The following is a 22,593-nucleotide window of genomic DNA, read 5'->3' on the forward strand; positions in this document are numbered from 1 at the left end:
TCCAAGACAAGAAACAGGACGTCTGGCTCCCTACTGAAAAACACTAACATTTGAAGGAGTTAAAAATGCCTTTTCTTGCATTTTATGATATTCAGTGGCATACATGATATTACATGTTGCCACACTATCAAGGTCAACATGAACTTTCTGAGATCCAACCAACATATCCACAGATGCTGTCTTTTTAATGCATTCTCTTATAAAGTTAATTTGCTTGGCCTCAGTTCTATCATACATCAAATACAATCATTCTTATTGTTCAGATTCTTCAACATACTCCTGTCAAATACTTTCCATCTGTCTTACATGTTTGGCATTTCTTTTAGTGTATTTATCCCACTTTTTATGTTTTTCTTTTTGTCACGTTTGAGTCCGCCCACACTTGCAAAATGATTTGGCTTTCCACTTTGTCTACATTGTTGTCCTAAAGCTGGGCAAGTGTTTAAATGTGGAGACTGTAACCCACATCTGTAACACATTGTTTTCTTTGTTTTGAGATTCTGTTTTCTCTTAAGTACTACTCTTTCTTGACATTTCCTGAAGTTGTTCTGTTGTCTTCATCCTTCCTTGTTCCATATTAGTACCACGTTTGTTTTGCTTGTGCATCTATTCAAGCCATCCGTAAAATTGTTTGCAAATCATACATTTTTTCCAACAATTGTTTTTCAAATTCTACTGAATTACATGGTTGAATTATCCTCAGTGTCCCTGTTTCTTCATTACCAAACTTTTAAAGTTCATAAAAGGTCACTAGTTTGTTTGAACGGCTGTGCATGCACAAGATTATCAGTGTCTGCAGAAGGAAAAATGCTGAAATATCCAGAAAGCTGTTTTTTTCATTTTGATCACACGTGAAATAGTGATCCAATGCGACAGAAGGTGTGCTTGAACCCTCTGCTTAGATGTAAAAAAAATGTAGGCAATAGGCTCTCCTACTGCTTGTCATATAGTAGTTGTCACAGGCCAGGTTTTTTGCTACTTGTCGTCAGTTTGTAACATTGTATAAATAACAGACAGGCAGCGCCCTCCATCACAGGAGATTTATTGGTTGTTTTCCTTGCACTGCTTGCACTCTGCACCTTATCTCTCCCCGTCAGTACGAAAATTGCCTTCTTTCAAAACCAAACATTCTAAATTGACATTCCACAGCAGTGTCATTCTACTCTCGCCGGACATTGCATTACACTTCCTGCCGTTTTACAACAGTCTAAAACCTTAGCTATTTCTCTGCCTTTCTTTCAATGTACACCTTTCTCATGCTACCTCTCCCTATCTTTTCATTCTGGCTACCTCATCTTTCTCTAATTACTTTTCAACTATCCCTACCTCACATAGCTTACTACATCAACTCTGTCCCTACTCCCTCTACCTCTACTTCACGTCTCGTGCTGTACTGTTTTCTTTATGTCTATCTCTGTATTCTGCACCACCCCATTTCTTCTACCTGGCAGGGCCCAGGTTACAAAATGTCCAGCCAGGGAAGAGCACTCATCTAAAGAGTAGAAGAGAAATAAGGTGGTGCAAAGGAAATTAAGAAATAGTTATTAGATTTTAACCATTGGAATGGTGAAAGTCATCAGAATAGTGCTTTGATTTTTCACAGTTGCAGCAAAAACAAACGCCAGTAGTGAAGGGGGATATATTTGTGGTTACAAATATACAGTAACTAAAGCTACAGTTTCAAGCACTATGTGCATCTATCTTAATTTATTATAATGCCTCTAAGAAGTACTTTTAGCATGTTTTTCCTATAGTGTGAGTAACAAGGTAGCTAGACACTGAATTCCACACAAAATATTGTTGTTCTAAGTAAAAAACCTACGTGCAAACTCAAAAAGAAATGGCTTCATCAAGGGTTGTTTAAGCTCTCATTTGGACTTTTGGGCTGCAGACACCAGGCAGCTTGAGCTTATGTCTGTTTTTCCGTGCACCCCTTTCTGAAGGTTTAACATATGATGTAAAATTGTTTGGCATCACAGTGGACCTGAATGAGCCGAAAAAGGGTAATAATTTTAAATCCAAAGTTTGTTCCAACTGGACACTCAAAAATGTATCTTGCCCAGGAGCCCACAAATTCTTAAGAAGTCACTGTATTTGCAAGAAGCTGCCTTATCGGGCTTGGCCATGGCATGACTAGTTTTCAGGGATTGGGTAGGCCAGAGGACAGGGAGTGATTGCAGAAGGGTACAGGCCCATATTTATTGAAAAATGACAGAGTGCGACGCTGCGCCAAAATTGGCAGCGCCGTGCTCCATCATTTTCACAACGCAGGCGTGCGCCGTATTTTATTGAATACAGCGCACCTCTGTGTTGTCCCCTGCGCCGGCGCTATATTTAGCTGCCAACGCAGGCATCCTTGCACCATCGTGCAAGGATATCTGTGTTGTGGGGTGCGATTGTTTATGTGCGGGAAGGTGTCCCTTCCTGCACATAAACAATCACTTGTGGTGATTTGGCACTTCTGTGTGTGCTGCATTCTGTGCCAAAGCGTCATTTTCATATAATTGTTTATGTGCAGAAAGAGACACCTTCCCGAACATAAACAATAATTTCTGGCAATTTGCTATTTCTAAGCGTGCTGCAGAATGCAGCACACATAGAAAAAGCAAAAAATGAGGAGGATTTAAAGTATTCCTCCTAGGGTGGGGTTAGATTTTGGGGCTGCCTCAGGTTTACAAAAGTGGCTTAAAGCCTCCTTATAAGTACAGCACAGGGCATAGCGCCACTGGAGCGTCACAAAAAGTAACGCTCCGGTGGCGCTATGGGGGTCATAAATATGCCCCACAGTGCTTTGGTTTGCTTCAGTACCCTCTGTCCTGAACTACTGTATCTATTGGCTGTGTTTCCAGATGCTAAAATAAAGGAGTTGGAGCTAGGAGATCACAACCAGTGCCTTTTGAAGGATGTTTGCCTCCCTAGCACAGGGGCATTTACCCAACGGCCTTCTCTCTGCAACAAGGCTACATTTGATTCTTGTAGTCAGTATGGCATCCAGTTGCTCTAGTAGTAGTTACCTTGCCATATAGGCAACCTTGAAAATAAACAAAATGCTATGGAACTTGACCCTTAAGTTGTGAGAAAGGATACACAGGGTGTAAGCCGTCATGACTTGATGAAAAGAATAATTAAGGAGATGCTTTCCTTTAATTTGTTTTTCTTCCACTGTTCAGAGCTTCTTCTGCAGGAATTGCTATTCAACTGGAAAGGTTTGCACATCTTGCGTCTTAATGTTCCGCTTCTCCTCTCCCCCGCCCTTTATGGCTTCTCCCATCTGTCATTCGTGCTGGGTCTGTCTTTTGGTGTGATTTTGTTGAGTTCACCCCAGCAAAATGCTGTGAAGTAGTTAAAATTGATTATAGACTGGTAGAAAAGCAATTAGTCACTGGCTTTAATGACTAAAACGACATGTCTTTATCAGGCAGGACGCAGCTTTTCTTGCTGAAACGGCACGGTTATACAGGATAAATGCACGCCCCTTAGATAAGGATATATGTTTGAGTGTATTAACATTTTCCTTTTCCCTTGTAATGGAAATTCTCATTAAAAATCAAATTACCTTTGCCATGGCCAACCCGCTCCGTCCCGGGTCAGCTTTAAAGATTTTTTTTAAATAATCTTTTTATGAAGGGTTATTCAGTACAAGACTCCTTACGATGAAGAGCATAATTCTGATTTGCTCAACTCTAAGGCACCTCCTAAAATTTCACAGTAAAAGTTAGATAATTTTTTCCCTGACTTTCATGGAATTCACAAATGTTTCCATGAGAAAATCTGCAAAGTGGTGAAAGTGGCAGGTGCCTTGGTGTATTCGTGGAATACCTCAGGGAATTTATAGGATAACTATGCTGTAGCATTTGTGCAGCATAAATGCAGTTCAGTAGTATAGTACTGACATTGCAATTCTAAACTTTTTTCTCTTTTGTCTCCATAGGGAAAAGTAATATTCCTTTTGGCAAAATTTATTTTCCTATACAAACGTCAATTTTTGGGGTGCTTTTCCCCACCCCATGGATTTCTGCTATTTTTTCCTTTGACAGGAGTACATATCCAGTAGAGCTCAGGTTAAGAATGGGCTGCAGATACGTTTGTCAGTATATTAAAACATTGTGCATGTGCACAAACTTTCCAGAACATTTGTGCCCCGAAAGTATGACTCTTTGCCCATCGGGCATAATATACTTCACATACAAATAAATATATTATGGGCCATATTTATACTTTTCGACGCACAACTGCGCCAACGCAGTTGTGCGTCAAAAAATTTAACGCCGGCTAACGCCATTCTGAAGCACCATGCGGGCGCCGTATTTATTCAATGAATTAGCCGGCGTTAGCCCGCGGAGCTGCCTGGTGTGCGTAAAAAAAAATTACTTACACCAGGCAGCGCCGGCGTAGGGGAATATGGAGCTTGGGCGTCAAAAAATGGGGCAAGTCAGGCTGAGGCAAAATTTTCGCCTCAACCCGATTTGCGACGTTTGTTTTTACTCCCAACCCCCATTGAAATTACTCCTGTCTTAGCAAAGACAGGAGTCATGCCCCCTTGCCCAATGGCCATGCCCAGGGGACTTATGTCCCCTGGGCATGGCCATTGGGCATAGTGGCATGTAGGGGGGCACAAATCAGGCCCCCCTATGCCACAAAAAAAAAAAAAAAAAAAAATACTTACCTGAACTTACCTTAAGTTCCATGGGATGGGTCCCTCCATCCTTGGGCGTCCTCCTGGGGTGGGCAAGGGTGGCAGGGGGTGTCCCTGGGGGCATGGGAGGGCACCTCTGGGCTCCTTCCGAGCCCACAGGTCCCTTAACGCCTGCCCTGGCCAGGCGTTAAAAAATTACGCTAAAGCGGCTGGACGTCATTTTTTTGGACCCGCCCACTCCCGGGCGTCATTTTTGCCCGGGAGTGTAAATACGGCGCACAGGCCTCGGAGTCACTTTTTAGAAGGGAACGCCTACCTTGCATATCATTAACGCAAAGTAGGTGTCCACGCTAAAAAATGACGCAAACTCCATGATCTTTGGCGCTAGACGCGTCTAACGCCAGAGTATAAATATGGAGTTCGTTTTGCGTCGAATTTGCGTGAAAAAAAACGACGCAAATCCGGCGCAAACAGAGTATAAATATGGCCCTATGTCTGTATAGCCATGTTCTGGCAATACCAGACATGGATTTGCAATCGTAACTCTCTCTATTTGTGCACCTTAGTTAAGCTTGAGGGCTGTTTGTGAATTGTGGCTTTTGATTAATCTGTCTATGACCAAGGGTCCTTTACACGTTTTTAGGACATATATATGGGGAAAATAGCTATTTTGAAATCAGAGAGCAAGGAAGCCAGATCAGAGCTTATCTATGAGAACTTAAGGAAGCGAATATCACCAAACTGAGATTGCTTCCATATACATTTCCTAAAAACGTGTGACATAGAGCAGCTGCTTCAGGCAAGCCCTAAAAATAAAGAGGGAGTAAAGAAAACCCAGTGTGCAAGATCGTTTGGCAATTGAGGAGACAACAGGGTTTAGTTACTGTAGTTCTTATTAAACTACTAAGTTTGTCTTTTTGCATTGTGTGTTAAAATAACTAATGGAATACCAAAATGAGTTAATATCCTGAGGAAGGTGGATAGTATATGATCATCCCACCGAAATGTGTAGAGGATTTAAATTTTACAATATACCCGTACTGAGCAATCTTACATGAAAAAGTAGCTCATAATTGTACAGTACTGTAATATTTTAGATGTGATTGTTTTTAAAGGCTGATTCATTTGTCTGTTTTTAATTCTTCTGTGGTTATGTCTTTTGTGTTTAGCATATATATGTTTCCTTTTGATGTACTAAATATATAGAATGAAAAAACACTTTAATACAATATTTATTATAAGATAAACACTTTGTTACTCCTTGTCACTGTCTTTTTCTGGAAGGTATGAACCCTTCCACAGCCAGCCTGGTTGTAATAAAAAGTATTACGCCGTACATGATGGAAAGTGTGAGAAATTGGGTTGTTGGTTGACTGGGGTGTGAGTCCTGGGCAAGCAACAGCCACAATCCCTTGCAGGGTGAACCACAAAAAGTCACTAAATTAACCTGTGCTTAACCCTGGGTATCTTGGCCCAAAAGCAGTCAGGCTAAACTTAGAGGCAATGTGTCAAGGATTTATGCAGTACACAAACAGAAACACTGTGAAAATATGACATAATAAACATCCCAAACCAATTTAGAAAAATAAAGAAGATTTGAATAAATAAGTTGACATCAAAACCATCAAAATCCAGTTAGTAGAACCGGATTTATGATTTTTTAAAGTTTAAGGTTCAAAAAAGCAAGTCCTCAGTTTCAGAAAACTGGGCAACAGGCCACCTGGGCATCTTTAGCAAAAGAATCAAGGGTCCAGGAATGGATGGAGACCTCTTGGGGGTTCAAGACTCACTCATGTGGGGTCCAGGTGCAGGTTTAAGATGTTGGGAGCCTGTGATGTCCCTATGGCTCAGAACAGGAGACCAGGTAAACTAGCCCTTGGAGTCACTTTGGAAGTCCTGGGTGCAGGTGGTGGTCTCTGAAACTCCCAGGCAGGCAGCAAAGCAGTCCTTCCAGATACAGCAGCAATCTGGCACAGTGCTTAGCAGATCCCAGCAGCCGGCAGTCCTCTGAGAGTCCTGCCGGAGATCTAGTATTGAACTGAGGAGCAGGTCTGAGAGCCCTATTTTTATACCTTGGTGCCCTACTCCTAGAAGTTGGGTGAACTTTCTAGAAAGGTTCTCTGAAGTGCCAGAGATTTCCAGCCTCCCCTGCCCTTCACCAGTGGGAAGACACACAAAGGTCAGTCTTTGCCCTCTCTCAGGCAGAAGCAGCTACTGCAGGCCAACCCAGCAAAGTACAGTCACAGGCAAAGGGGGAGTACTCCTCCTCCAGCTCTTCTGTTTGGCAGATGCTCCTCTTTGTTCCAGAAGTAATCTGATTTTCAGGGGTTTTAGGTCCAATACTTATACCCCTTTCTGCCTTTGAAGTAGGCCTACTTCAAAGAAAAGTCTTGGTTATTTATAAGATTCTGCCTTGCCCAGGCCAGGCCAGGCCCCAGACACACACCAGGGGGTTGGAGACTGCATTGTGTGAGGGCCCATTCTGGTGTAAGTCACCACTCCTCCCCTCCAGCCCACATGGCTCATCAGGATATGCAGGGTACACTCCCTTTGTGTCACTGTCTAGAGGAGATTCACAAACAGCCCTACTGTCAAACTAACCCAGACAGGCAATCCACAGACAGTCAGAGTCACAGAATGGTTTAAGCAGGAAAATGCCTACTTTCTAAAAGTGGCATTTTCAAATTAACAGCATAAAAACCAACTTCACAAAAGATGTATTTTTAAATTGTGAGTTCAGAGACCCTAAACTTCATATTTCCATCTGCTCCCAAAGGGAATCTGCACTTTAATAATATTTAAAGGCATCCCACATGTTAACCTATGAGAGAGATAGGCCTTGCAAAAGTGAAGACTGGATTTAGCAGGATTTCACTGTTGAGACATGTAACACACATCTGTACATGTCTCACCTTTAACATACACTGCACCCTGCCCATGGGGCTACCTAGGGCCTACCTTAGGGATGCCTTAAATGTAGAAAAAGGGAGGGTTTCGGCATGGTACGTGGGTACACTTGCCAAGTCGAATTGGCAGTTTAAACCTGCACACACAGACACTGCAGTGGCAGGTCTGAGCCATGTTTTCAGGGTTACTAGAGTGGGTGGCACAACCAGTGCTGCAGGCCCACTAGTAGCATTTGATTTACAGGTCCTGGCCACCTCTAGTGCACTTTACTAGGGACTTACTACTAAACTAAATATTCCAATAATGGATAAGCCAATTTACCCATACAATTTATACAGGGAACACTTACACTTTAGCACTGGTCAGCAGTGGTAAAGTGTCCAGAGCAAACAAAACAGCAAAAACAGAGTCCAGCACATAGAAACAACCTTGGAAGCAGAGGCAAAAAGTTACGGGAGACCACGACAAGGATGCCAAGTCTAACACTTCTTCCTCTGGTTTAGGAATTACAACTTATTAATTTTAATAAGGAAACTCAGGTGTTACCTTATGGGAGGGGTAGGCCTCTCAGTAGTGAGAATACAAATATAGGAGTTTTTCACTACTAGGAAATGTAAAACAGAAAATTAAATGTCCTCCCTTTTACTTACACAGCACCCTGCCTTATGGGCTACCCAGGGCCTACCTTAGGGTTGACTTAGATGTAATAAAAGGGGAATTAAGGTTTGGCAAGAGGCTGCAATGGCAGGCCTGGGACACGTTTTAAGGTGCTACTTAAATGGGTTGCACAATAAGTGCTGCAGGCCCACTGGCAGCATTTAATTTACAGGCCCTTGGGTATATGGTGTACCACTGTACAAGGGACGTACACGTAAATTAAATATACCAATCAGGTATTTGCCAATCAAACCATGTTGAGGGAAGTGAGCACATGCACTTTAGCAGTGGTAAAGTGCACAGAGCCGTAAGGCCAACAGCAAAAATTGAGCACAAAGTAGGAGGAAGCCAAAAGGGAAGGGGGTGTCCCTGTAGAGAGGGCCATTTCCAACAGAAGGGAGTGGACTTATTCTGTATGTGGCATGCCCCAGGTCCATGAGGTCTGCTAAGGAAGGAAAAATCCTGCAGAGTTGTCTGCCAGCTGACCTTCACCCACAGTGGAGCACTCTTCCAGAAACCATTGCCTTTAGGTAATGGTTAGCAGCATACCATATGGTGGCAAACATAAATTCAGCCTGATGGTATTGTGCTGCTTTTAATATAGTGTGCACCATAACCCATTAAGCAAGTGTGTTCTTGGATGTTACACTACTGTAAGCTAATTTGCATTCCTTTAAAAGCCATTGAGTTACTGCCTATCACCTTTTACTATCCTCTTGCCTGCTGGATGTTTGCCTAGGGACTAATAAGGTTTGTCTAGTTTTAAATAGTTGGAAATTCACATGACTGTATTTTTCTTCCACAGGCTTTCGGAGCAGGGCTTTGAAGTTTCATGCTATGACAACTTCAAAACTCAAGAGATTCATGAGAAGATTAAAGATGGTATGTTGTCTTTCCTATCAATCATACATCTCTGTAGTAAAAACTTGGCATGCTCATTGCACACTCTCTATATACGATCTTTGTTTCTAAGGCTACTTCCCTTCATGTGCCAATAAGACAAACTAACGTTATGTGCTGTAGTACCTGCAAAAAATGACTGTGCTATGTACATTTAAATTACAAAGATTGCATTTTATACATCTCTCGGAAACCAGAAATTTCGTATATTACTTGCAACTGTGTGCTGAGCATTGACCAAAACAATGAAAAATACCCTCTTTCTCAACTAAAACCAAGACATTCCCTACTCAATTTTTTGGAGACCTCGTGTTGGGAACCGGAATAAAAAATTAGTCTTTGTACATTTAAAGGTCTAACGTTTTCTCATCTGCATGTTACTTGCACCTTAATGATCAAGGCTTTTCCCATCCGTGGTTTTAGTATGCAATGGTGAGTCCTCTAGTAGAAAAAGCCAATTTACATCTTCATATGTGCAGGATGGTTTATGTTATCACATTTCATCTGGATGGTCCAGTGCATAGCTAATCACACAACTGTATGTTCTTATGCCTTAGCCTCAACTGCTGATCATTCTGATGCTGACTGTTTCCTGTGTGTTTTCCTGAGCCATGGTGAGAAGGACCACATCTATTCCAATGATTCAAAAATAGAAATTCAGGCTCTGACCAACATGTTCAAGGGAGATAAATGTCCGAGTCTGGTGGGAAAACCCAAAATATTTATAATCCAGGTAAGGAAGTCAAAGTTTCTTTAGTATAAGTATAGCAACTGATAAGAAGAATACAGACATACTGCAATGAAAACAGAGTATAATGTCTGAACACAGAGTAAAATTACTGAAGAGTTTATTGCCTTTGTTAAATTGAAACATATTAGACAAGACTACAAAGGCAGGAGTTCACACGGGCATTTATAACCAAGTAGTTAATCTTTCAATTAAATTAGCACTTTTGTCAAGCAATTCCCTCAGATTTTGCCCAAATCCTACAAAGTTTTTGTTGAGTGGAGCTATAGCAATACACTATCATTTTTGTTTTTACTCTTGTGGCCAGTGTGCCACACTTGATTGGCCCTGGCAGTAATCCAACCTGTCTGATACTAGATATTAATCAGAAGCTGAAAATAGGCTTTGGCCAGAAAGAGATTATTTTTCAGTTTCAGTGCCACCCAAAGAGGCATTGAAAGTGACTCCTGACATCCTCACAGAGGCTCGCAAATTCTTGCTTTATCTCACCCATCCTTCATCATCTTTACTGACATGCCTACAATTTTCCTGGGACTCATCTGTTCTTTCTAAAACTCCCTTTGCCCAGACGAAATACTTTCCATCATTTCTGAGACTACTCACAGTCTATCTGACAGAACTCACATCCTACCTGTACACATTTTTAATGTAAATCACTCACCATCTCTGAGACTTCTGTCATTCTTACTGACAATCCCATGCTCCCTGGAAGCTCCCACATACTTGCTTAGACTCCCTTTGTTTTGGTACCTACACGTTTGGTGTGACGTGCCAAACCACACACATACTCACTTCCCTTATCTTCATAGACACTCTCATCCTCGGTGCAGCTTCTCCATTCTTACTAAGACTCCCATAGTGCAGAGAAGATTGCGTCCATTCTCACTGAGACAACCCATAATCCTTGGGAGATGCTTCTCATCCTTGCTGAGACTTCTTGCACCCCTCGCGGAGAGTCTACATATCCTCAATGAGACTTCCCACATCATCGCTAAGTCTACCCACATCCTTGTTGAGATTGCTCACAACCTTGCTGTAACACTTCTCCCCTTGCTGAGACTCCATCAGTGAAACTGCTAGTCTTCAATCCTCCCTTGGATTCACCTCTGCTCTCTAAGACTCCCTCATGAGAAACCCTCCATACTTGTGTGACTTGCCAGTGCTCGCCCACCCACTGATAATTCCTCAGCCTACAAGGAACTGATCTATCCTTGCTTCGACTTCTGTATCAGCAAAGAGGCACTTCCAGCCTCTTTGAGAGTCCCCAAATCCTCTCTGATACATCCTTGTCCTTGCTGAGACTCCCCAAATCCTCACCATGACTCTCTACATCCACATTTAAACTCCCATAATTCCTGCTGTGAGTCTCTCACCTAGAATGACTTGCATGTCTGCAAAATCCTTCACTGACACTTACCAATCTTCAATTGAGCTCACCCAGCCTTGCTGACACCCCATTGCTGTTTCTTACAGTGCAGATGTCACAGGACAATGGATGGAGCTCTCCAGCTCTGTTTGACAACTTTTGTTTACACACACTGATGCATTAGCAGTACTATGTTACTTGAATACACTTGTATTGAGCACTATAATCTTTCATGACTTTGGGGAGTATAATGAGAATAATTGTCATACTGGAACTATTTTGGTGGCATTATATACTGAGCTGCTAGTAGGCACATTGTGCCCTACTGAAGTTGTGGCAAAGGAAGCCTGACGAAACACATTGGCTAGAGAAGATTGATAAAAAATAAAAGCATAATCTTTGGACATTATGTGCAAGACCTGATGTGTGATTCTCTGACTTGCTCACCATGAATCTACAATGAACTTTTATTTACTACTTCCTAATGATAGAAATGTTTCATGCTTAATAGCAGTGTTGTTTAGACTTGAAATGGTACGTGCAGGTTAAAAACCTTGCACTAGAGGCACCTGTGACTTCAAAAAGAAGCAACCCTTCCTAGGTTTAACATAAATACAAATCTCAGATAAATGAAACCAGATGCTTTTTTGTGACCTCTAATTCTTCCCTCCTATCTAGGCAAGTTGACAATCAACAGCAAGAATGACCTCTTATGTGGGTTCCACACCGTGCCAGCTAATCTTTTACACCATAGGTATTTGACTCCTCCCCTGACCTGTCACCCATTAAAATCTCGCCAAGTAATGCATGTTTTTCAACAAAAGATTTTTTCTTTTCCCTTTTTTTAAGTGAAAAGCTGACTGGCTGTCACTTTCTTTTCTTCACTTTTACTAGAAAAAATAAGACTTGGTCCTAGATTGGGACTACACCAGGAATTTAAGTGTTTTATGGGAAGGGTGATGGTAAAGCCACGAATTGTAAGGAACAATGTAACCCCTGTCGTACATTATAAGGATATTGAAGTCATCCAGCAGTTACGTGACCTTAAATGAACTCTGCATTCAATCTTGCTCCTCAGTATGGTCACAGAACTCATGACTTGCAATATTCTTCTAAAGTATCTGAATATATATATATATATATATATATGTTCAATGGCATGTGTAGCTGCAGATACACATGCTGTGCACTGTTCCTGCCATCTAGTGTTGGGCTCTGAGTGTTACAAGTTGTTTTTCTGCAAAGAAGTGTTTTCGAGTCACGGGACCGAGTGACTCCTCCCTTTCGGCTCCATGGCGCATGGGCGTCGACTCCATCTTAGATTGTTTTCTTTCTGCCATCGGGTTCGGACGTGTTCCTCTTCGCTCCGTATTTCGAATCGGGAAAGTTAGGTAAGTATCGAAAATTTGTCGGTATTGTTCACGTTCGGTACCGGTTTAGTTTTAGTGTATCAGCACCGACATCAAGACCGCTTCGGCGGCCCTTCGGGGCTTCCACTCTTCATCGAGGCCTGGTCGGCCCGACCACACCTGTCATCCAAGACTAATGGACCGGACCCCCTTCCGTTTCTGTCCTAAGTGTCACGCCAAGTATACTTATACAGACCAGCACCGGGTCTGTAACCTGTGTTTGTCGCCCGAACACAGAGAGGATACTTGTGAAGCTTGTCGAGCATTTCTATCGTAGAAAACCTTGAGAGATCGACGCGCAAGAAGACTACAAATGGCATCGAAGCCGAAACAAGATCTCGACGTCGAAGAGGAAGAAAGAATTTCCATCCAAGAAACGGACTCGGATGAATCCGACGGTGAACGACCCTCGACGGTGCAACAAACTGTGAGGAAACCTGCCCCGTCCCAAGCCCAGGGTCACACCAAAAAATTCAAGGCCACGGGGACGCCACCGCCAACAGGCCATGGCTCAACCCACAGAAAAGAAGGTGACCAGATAACATAGGCACCGAAAAAGGCCAAAGATTTGCCGAAGACTTCCGACTCCGGTCGAGATTCCGCCACCGACAAATTTCGGCATCGAGTTGTCGCGTCAAGCAAGCCTCGAAAAAGCTCCTCGGAACCGAAAAAGAAAATAACATTAAGAATTTCAGTACCGAAAAAAATGGCTTCAGAGCCGAAATGATCATCATACACTGAGGAGCAAGGGCTTTCGATGCAGCTCAAAGAAAGGCACAGATTTGAACAAGATCTGGATGTAGAAGAACCTGACCAAACGCAACAAAGGTTACAAATCCAGAAGGATACAGGGAAGATACAGACCATCCCTCCACTCAAATTTAAAAGAAAACTAGCCTTTCAATAATCAGAAATGCAACCGAAAGCCAAAGTGGTTAGAGACAAGTCACCTCCACCACAAGTCTCACCACAACCATCCCCACTGCATTCACCACACTTGTCACCAGTGGGTACACCGATAACGCAGTCACCCAGAGTGTTATCCAACCAAGCCTTCACCACCAGAGGACAGTACAGCATATACGCAGGTACTAGCTAGGGCAGCTACATTCCACAACGTAACAATGCACTCTGAACCAGTAGAGGATGACTTTGTTTTCAACACTCTGGCATCTACTCACGCATCCTATTAAAGCCTGCCAATGCTACCAGGCATGCTCAAGCACGCACAACAGGTCTTCCAAGAGCCTGTAAAAGGGAGAGCTATCACGCCGAGGGTCAAAAAGAAATATAAACCATCCTGTCAGACCCAGTGTTCATAACGCAACAGCTCACTCCGGACTCAGTGGTTGTGGGGGCTGCAAGAAAAAGGGCGAACTCACAATCATCAGGGGATGCCCCACCACCTGATAAAGAGAGTCGAAAGTTCGACGCAGCAGGCAAGAGAGTGGCATCACAAGCAGCCAATCAATGGCGAATTGCGAATTCGCAAGCGCTACTTGCACGCTACGACAGGGCACACTGGGACGAAATGCGAGACATCATCCAGCATTTGCCCAACACCAAAAACATGCCCAGCAAGTAGTGGAAGAGGGACAGGCCATATCAAACAATCTAATACGGTCTGCATTAGACTCTGCAGATACAGCAGCACGGACTGTCAACACGGCTGTAATGATTCAAAGGCATGCATGGCTGCGAAGTTCTGGATTCAAACCAGAAATATAACAGGCGGTACTAAATATGCCGTTTAACCAACATCAGCTGTTTGGGCCGGAAGTCGATACCGCGATCGAGAAGATAAAAAAAACACAGACACGGCCAAGGCCATGGGCGCGCTCTACTCCCCACAATACAGAGGCACTTTTGGGAAACCACAATTTAGAGAAGGGTTTCAACAACAGACATCTGAACCATCCACCTCCCAAACAACCCACTTACCAGTCACAATACCAAAGAGGGGGGTTTTGCGGTTCCTATAGAGGACAATTCCCAAGAGGAAGAGGGAAATTCCAGCCCGCCAAACCAAGCCCTAGCAAACAGTGACTTCAATGTCACACTACCCCAACACTTGTCACCAGTGGGGGGAGGCTAACCAAATACTACACACAATTGGACACACATTACCACAGACATGTGGGTCCTATCAATTATCCAACATGGTTATTGCATAGAATTCACAACATTCCCTCCAAATGTTCCACCAAAACCACACAGATTGTCTCCACAACACTTAGACCTATTACATATAGAGGTCCAAGCACTGCTACAAAAACAAGCCATAGAGCTAGTACCCTGTCACTAAAGGGAACAGGCGTTTACTCCCTGTATTTCCTTATTCCAAAAAAGGACAAAACATTAAGGCCTATCTTAGATCTCAGAACACTGAATCTCTTCATCAAATCAGATCATTTCCACATGGTAACACTTCAAGACATAATTCCCTTACTAAAAAAAGGGGAATACATGACAACACTGGATCTCAAGGATGCGTATTTCCACATACCCATCCATCCATCTCACAGGAAATACCTCAGGTTTGTAATACAAGGCAAACATTATCAATTTAAAGTGCTACCATTCGGAATAACAACAGCCCCCAGAGTATTTACAAAATGCCTAGCTGTAGTAGCAGCTCATATAAGGAGACAGCACATGCACGTATTCCCATATTTGGACGATTGGCTAATAAAAGCCAACACTTAGCAACAATGTCAATTTCAAACGCAATACGTCATAGATACTCTACACAAACTAGGGTTTTCTATAAATTACCAAAAATCACATCTAGAACCATCCCAAATACAACAGTACTTGGGAGCATCACTCAACACACAAAAAGCAATTGCCACTCCAAGTCCACAAAGAGTTCAGTCGTTCCAAAATGTAAGATCAAGCATGCAACCAAACCAACAATACACAGTAAGGTTTGTGATGAAACTACTAGGCATGATGTCCTCATGCATAGCTATTGTCCCAAATGCAAGACTACACATGCGGCCCTTACAGCAGTGCCTAGCAAAACAATGGACGCAGGCACAGGCTCAACTCCAAGATCTAGGGGGTTATTACAACTTTGGAGGAGGTGTTAATCCATCCCAAAAGTGACGGTAAAGTGACGGATATACCACCAGACGTATTACGAGTTCCATAGGATATAATGGACAAACACACACTTCACTTCAATGGTGGAACTCTGTAAATGTAAACAAAGGGCGGCCTTTTCAAGACCCAGTGCTTCACGTCTATATCACAACAGACGCTTCCATGATTGGGTGGGGAGCACACTTCAACAATCACAGCATACAAGGTCAATGGGACAATCAACAAAAACTACTTCACATAAATCACTTGGAACTGCTAGCAGTATTTCTAGCATTAAAAGCGTTTCAGCCACTTCTAGCCCACAAGGACATTCTTGTCAAAACAGACAATATGACAACAATGTATTATCTAAACAAACAGGGGGGGGACACACTCGTCACAGCTGATTCTCTTAGCACAAAAAATGTGGCATTGGGCAATTCACAACAACATTCGCCTCATAGCACAATACATACCAGGCATTCAAAATCAGTTGGCCGACAATCTCAGTCGAGATCAACAGCAAACTCACGAATGGGAAATACATCCCCAGATTCTACAACACCACTTCTACCGCTGGGGGACACCAAACATAGATCTATTTGCAACAAAAGAAAACGCAAAATGCCAAAACTTCGCGTCCAGGTACCCACACCCTCACTCCAAGAGCAATGCTCTATGGAGCAGCTGGTCAGGGATATTTGCTTACGCTTTTCCCCCTCTCCCGCTCATTCCTTATCTGGTCACCAAACTGAGTCAAAACAAACTCAAACTAATACTTATAGCACCAACGTGGGCTCGCCAACCGTGGTGCACCACACCGTTGGACCTATCTGTGGTACCCCACATCAAACTACCAAACAGAACAGATCTGTTAACACAACACAATCAACAGATCAGACACCCGAATCCAGCATCGCTCAACCTAGAAATTTGGCTCCTGAAATCTTAGAATTTGGATATCTAAACCTTTCTAAAGAATGTATGGAGGTCATTAAACAAGCAAGAAAACCCACAACCAGACATTGGTACGCTAACAAATGGAAAAGATTTGTTTGTTACTGCCAGGCTAATCAGATTACGCCACTAGACGCCTCCACACAAAACATTGTAAGTTATTTACTACACTTACAAAAGTCCAATCTAGCCTTCTCTTCCATTAAAATACATCTCACTGCAATATCTGCTTACCTGCAGATTAAACGTACAAAATCGCTTTTTAGAATCCCCGTTATTAAAGCCTTTATGGAAGGACTAAAGAATCATACCCCCAAGGACACCGCCAGTGCCTTCGTGGAATCTTAATATTGTGTTAACACGACTCATGGGCCCACCATTTGAACCCATGCATTCTTGTCAAATCCAATTTTTAACTTGGTAAGTAGCCTTTCTAATAGCCATCACTTCACTTAGAAGAGTTGGCGAAATACAGGCGTTAACTATTCAAGAACCCTTTATACAAATACAAAAACATAAGGTGGTTCTCCGTACAAATCCACAATTCTTACCAAAAGTCATATCACCGTTTCATCTAAATCAAACGGTAGAACTCCCAGTCTTCTTCCCACAATCAGACTCAGTAGCAGAAAGGGCATTACATACGTTAGACATAAAAAGAGCGCTAATGTATTACATTGACAGAACAAAACAATTTCGAAAAACCAAACAATTGTTTGTAGCTTTCCAAAAACCACATGCAGGTAACCCCATATCCAAACAGGGCATTGCCAGATGGATTGTCAAATGCATACATACCTAAAAGCTAAAAGAAAATTACCCATTACTCCAAGGGCACACTCCATTAGAAAAAAAGGCGCCACAATGGCTTTTCTTGGTAATATGCCAATGACAGAAATTTGTTAGGCAGCCACTTGGTCTACGCCTCATACATTCACTAAGCATTACTGTGTAGATGTGTTAGCAGCACAAGCCACAGTAGGACAGGCTGTATTAAGAACATTATTTCAGACAACTTCAACTCCTACAGGCTAACCACCGCTTTTGGGGAGATTACTGCTTTGTAGTCTATGCACAGCATGTGTATCTGCAGCTACACATGCCATCGAACAGAAAATGTCACTTACCCAATGTACATCTGTCCGTGGCATGTTGCGCTGCAGATTCACATGCGCCCTCCCACCTCCCTGGGAGCCTGTAGCCGTTTTTAGTTGCATTGAAATTGTACATATGTAAATAATTTTGACTTTAATACTCTATGTCCATACACATTTACTCCATTGCATGGGCACCTCTAGTATCCTTACTTTAACAACTCCTACCTCACCCGCTGTGGGGAAAACAATCTAAGATGGAGTCAACACCCATGCGCAATGGAGCCGAAAGGGAGGAGTCACTCGGTCCCGTGACTCGAAAACACTTCTTCGAAGAAAAACAACTTGTAACACTCCGAGCCCAACAGTAGATGGCAGGAACAGTGCACAGCATGTGAATCTGCGGTGCAACATGCCATGAACAGATGTACACTGGGTAAGTGACATTTTCCATATATTTATTTATATATATATATATATCGTTATATATCTATATATATATCTATATCGTTGCAGTCATGCTCGTGGACCCCTGCTCCAGTAGAGGGGTGGAGCGCAAGACCAGACGAGCACACTAGTCCACTGGTTCAACACATTAACCCACGGCCTTGCTCACATAATCGGCCGAAACGCATCATGAAGGAGGATCAAATCTGATAATCCAATCCACGCCTGAGTGAGTGCAGTGAATTTTGGACTGTTATATATATATATATATGTTCAATGGCATGTTTAGCTGTAGATACACATGCTTCGCATAAGTCCGCCATCTAGTGTTGGGCTCAGAGTGTTAGAAGTTGTTTTTCTTCTAAGAAGGTTTTCGAGTCACAAGATCGAGTCACTCCTCCTCTCTGTGATAGTGCGCATGGGCATTGAGTCCTTTTGTTAGATTGTTTTCTTTCTGCTGTCGGGTTCAAACGTGTTCCCTCTTGCTCCAGTACATCTCAGTTTGGTATCTTCTGAACTTTCCTCTAACTTTCTATAAATGCCGGTATAGTATCGATCGCATTTTTCCAGTCTTATAGTCGATCCGATTGCATTTGTCGGGGGTTACAAGCCCTTAGGAGAGACGTCACCCTTTCTGGGCCTACTTCAACACATCGTACTTGAACATTGTTAAGCTGATGGAACACTCAGTTTCGGTTCTGTCCTCGGTGTCACGCCAAATTTCCATACACCGATCAGCATTTGGTGTGTAATCTCTGCCTGTCTCCAGAACATAGAGAAGAAAACTGTAATGCTCGTAGATCATTTAGATCCAAGAAGACTCTTTGGGACCGAAGGGCGCGTCAAATGGAGATGCCGTCCAAGTCATTAGAACACACACCAGACATCTTCGGAGATGAACATGCGCAAGAAGAAGTAGGAAAGCATGTAGCCGTTTTCATTGCGGATTCGGATTGAGACTCCGATGTCGACAGCCAATCCATACCACCAGCACAGTACGCGAGTACACCAGCCCTGTCATACCAAACAAAGACTATTAAAAAGACTCTTGGTCTTCGGTCCTCCACTGCATTCGGGCCATGGTCGGACCTGAAAATTACCTTCGGACGACCAACCCTCGGGTTCGGCACAGAAAGAAAAGACCAAAGTGCTTTCGGCATATACCAAACAGCCTTCCACATCTCTTTCGGTATTGAGCCAAAAATCAGACTTTTCCACCTCAGAGCCGAAAAAATTAACAGCACTTTCGGAGCCGACATTTTCGGTTCGAGCCAAGCATTCCGTATCCAAACCTTTGGAATCAAAAGCTGCCAGTAGTAAGAACTTCCAGCTACTGAGGAGTCATCGGAAATACAACATATATTATAGATTTTGGGCACTAAACAGCGAAAAATATATATACACAAAGAAACAGGAAGGATCATAGCCACTCCTCCTCCAACAATTAAAAGAAAACTAACTTTTCAAGAGACTTTGGACTCTGGGCCTCCACCTTTCAAAGTCCTATAAAGGATCTAGTTATAGAGAAAGAGGTAAATCAGCTGCTCCCTCTACAAAGCAGTGACGTCTTACAAGTCCCCACAGAGCATACATCTCCTGTGGGAGTAAGACTGGCAAATATTTACCCACAACGGTACATCACCACCACAGATCAATGGGTTCTATCAATTATCCAAAATGGCTATAGCCTAGAACTCAATTCTATGACACCAAATATTCCCACCTCGTTCACACAGATTTACTCACTTTATTAAAAGAGGAGATACAATCACTACTACTCAAAGGAGCCATAGAGATAGTGCCTATATCCCAACATAGATCCGGAGTGTATTCACTATACTTCCTCATGCCAAAGAAAGATGGTACTCTAAGACTAATTTTAGATCTCAGACCCCTCAATCTATACATCCTTTCAGAACAGTTTCATATGGTCACTCTACAAGACATCATTCCCTTACTACAAAAACAGGATTACATGACAGCATTAGACTTCAAGGATGCTTATGTCCACATTCCCATCCATCCAGCACATCGAAAGTATCTAATATTTGTTATAGCAGGAAAGCAATACCAATTCAAGGTGCTACCATTTGGAGTAACAACAGCACCAAGGGTATTCACCAAATGCTTAGCGGTGGTTGGAGCATTCCTCAGAAGACAACATATACATGTTTTCCCATATCTGGACAACTGGCTTATAAAGGCCAGTACAATTCAAATTTGTCAGCAATATACCATAAACATCCTACACAATCTAGGATTCACAATCAGTTACACAAATCTCACCTGCAGCCATCACAGATACAACCGTATCTGGGAGCAATTCTGAACACTCAATCAGGATTAGCATACCCAAACCCAGTCTGGATTCAAGCATTTCACCATCCCACATCTCAACTACAATACAACCACACTTATACAGTAAAGTTGGTGATGAAACTATCAGAAATGATGGCTTCATGCATAGCAATAGTAGCCAATGCAAGACTACATATGCGACCACTACAGCAGTGTCTTTCTCAACAATGGTCTGCAGCACAGGATCTAGTGTTGATGGACCGCCAGACTCACACTCTCTGCAGTGGTGGAATTCCACCAGCCTATCAAAACGACAGCCCTTTCAGGACCCAGTGCCTCAGAGCATAATTACAGATGCATCAGTGATCGGTTGGGGAGCTCATCTCAACAACATCACTATACAGGAGGAATGGGTCCCAATCCAACAAACATACCACGTAAACCACTTGGAGTTACTAGCAGTATTCCTAGCACTTAAAGCTTTTCAGACACTAATCATGCAGAAAATAGCATTAACAAGGACAGACAATATGACCACTATGTATTATCTGCAAAAACACGGGGGGACATTCATCACAATTGTCCCTTCTAGCACAAACAATTTGGAAATGGGCAATTCACAATCACATTCAATTAATGGCAGAATATATTCCAGGGGTACACAGTCAACTAGCGGATCTCTTAAGCAGGACACAACAACAAGTACACGAATGAGAGATTCACCCACAGGTGATTCAGCAATACTTACAAATGTGGGGCACACCAGAAACAGACCTTTTTGCCACAAAAGAAAACGCAAAATGCCAAAGCTTTGCATCCAGGTAACCACACCCTCAATCCAAGGGCAATGCTCTATGGATGAATTGGTCAGGGATATTTGCTTACGCTTTTCCGCCTCTACCACTAATTCCATTTCTGATCAAAAAGATTAAACAAACCTCACTCAAAATGATACTCATAGGTCCCACGTGGGCATGTCAACATTGGTATACAACACTACTGGACCTATCTGTAGTGCCCTATCACAACCTACCTAACAGACCAGACCCGTTGACTTAAAGGAAAGGTCAAATCAGACATCCAAATCCCAGCATACTCAAGCTGGCGATTTGGCTCCTGAAGTCATAGGCCCTCATTCCAACCTTGGCGGTCTATGACCGCCAGGGTGGAGGGCAACGGAAGCACCGCCAACAGGCTGGCGGTGCTTCCAGGGCCATTCTGACCGTGGCGGTAAAGCCGCGGTCAGAAAAGGGGATCCGGCGGTTTCCCGCCGGATTTCCCCTGGCCCAGAGAATCCTCCATGACGTCGCTGCTTGCAGCGCCGCCATGGGGATTCCGACCCCCTTCCCGCCAGCCTGTTTCTGGCGGTTTACACCGCCAGAACCAGGATGGCGGGAACGGGTGTCGTGGGGCCCCTGGGGGCCCCTGCACTGCCCATGCCACTGGCATGGGCAGTGCAGGGGCCCCCTAACAGGGCCCCATTAAGATTTTCACTGTCTGCTTTGCAGACAGTGAAAATCGCGACGGGTGCAACTGCACCCGTCGCACCCCTGCAACTCCGCCGGCTCCATTCGGAACCGGCTTCATTGTTGCAGGGTCTTTCCCACTGGGCCGGCGGTCGCCCGCCGGCCCAGCGGGAAAGTCGAAATGACCCCTGCGGTCTTTTGACCACGGTGCGGTCTTTCGACGGGGTTACTTTGGCGGGCGGCCTCCGCCGCCCGCCAAAGTTAGACTGACCCCCATAGTGTTTGGATTCTTACAGCTTCCATCAGAATGTATGGCTATTCTAAAGGCATCACGCAAACCCACAAGTAGACAATGTTATGCAGCTAAATGGAAGCGCTTTGTCTACTTTTGTCAGCCTAAAAACATTGACCCACTTAAGTAATCAGAACAAGATATTTGCTATTTTCTACACTTACAAAAAGCAAACCTTGCATATTCCTCTATTAGAATCCATTTAACAGCAATAGCTGCTTACCTCCAAAACAGATAACATACTTACCTGTTTAAGATTCCTGTTATTAAAGCCTTTATGGAGGGTCTTAAAAGGATTATTCCACCTAGAGCTCCACCAGCCCCTGTGTGGA

At 43.3% G+C, this 22,593-nt stretch overlaps 1 protein-coding gene across 1 annotated transcript in view; it reads left to right on the forward strand.

Moving 5' to 3' along the window:
- Positions 1 to 22,593, forward strand: part of CASP6 (caspase 6) — a 139,715-nt gene that overhangs the window by 70,240 nt on the left and 46,882 nt on the right. The window contains exons 5-6 of the mRNA XM_069241111.1: positions 9,006 to 9,082; positions 9,658 to 9,833. Of these exons, the coding sequence (XP_069097212.1) occupies positions 9,006 to 9,082; positions 9,658 to 9,833 (253 nt within the window). The remainder of the gene's footprint in view (positions 1 to 9,005; positions 9,083 to 9,657; positions 9,834 to 22,593) is intronic.

This window comes from Pleurodeles waltl, chromosome 1_2 (assembly GCF_031143425.1).
Source record: "Pleurodeles waltl isolate 20211129_DDA chromosome 1_2, aPleWal1.hap1.20221129, whole genome shotgun sequence".
Lineage (NCBI taxonomy): Eukaryota > Metazoa > Chordata > Amphibia > Caudata > Salamandridae > Pleurodeles > Pleurodeles waltl.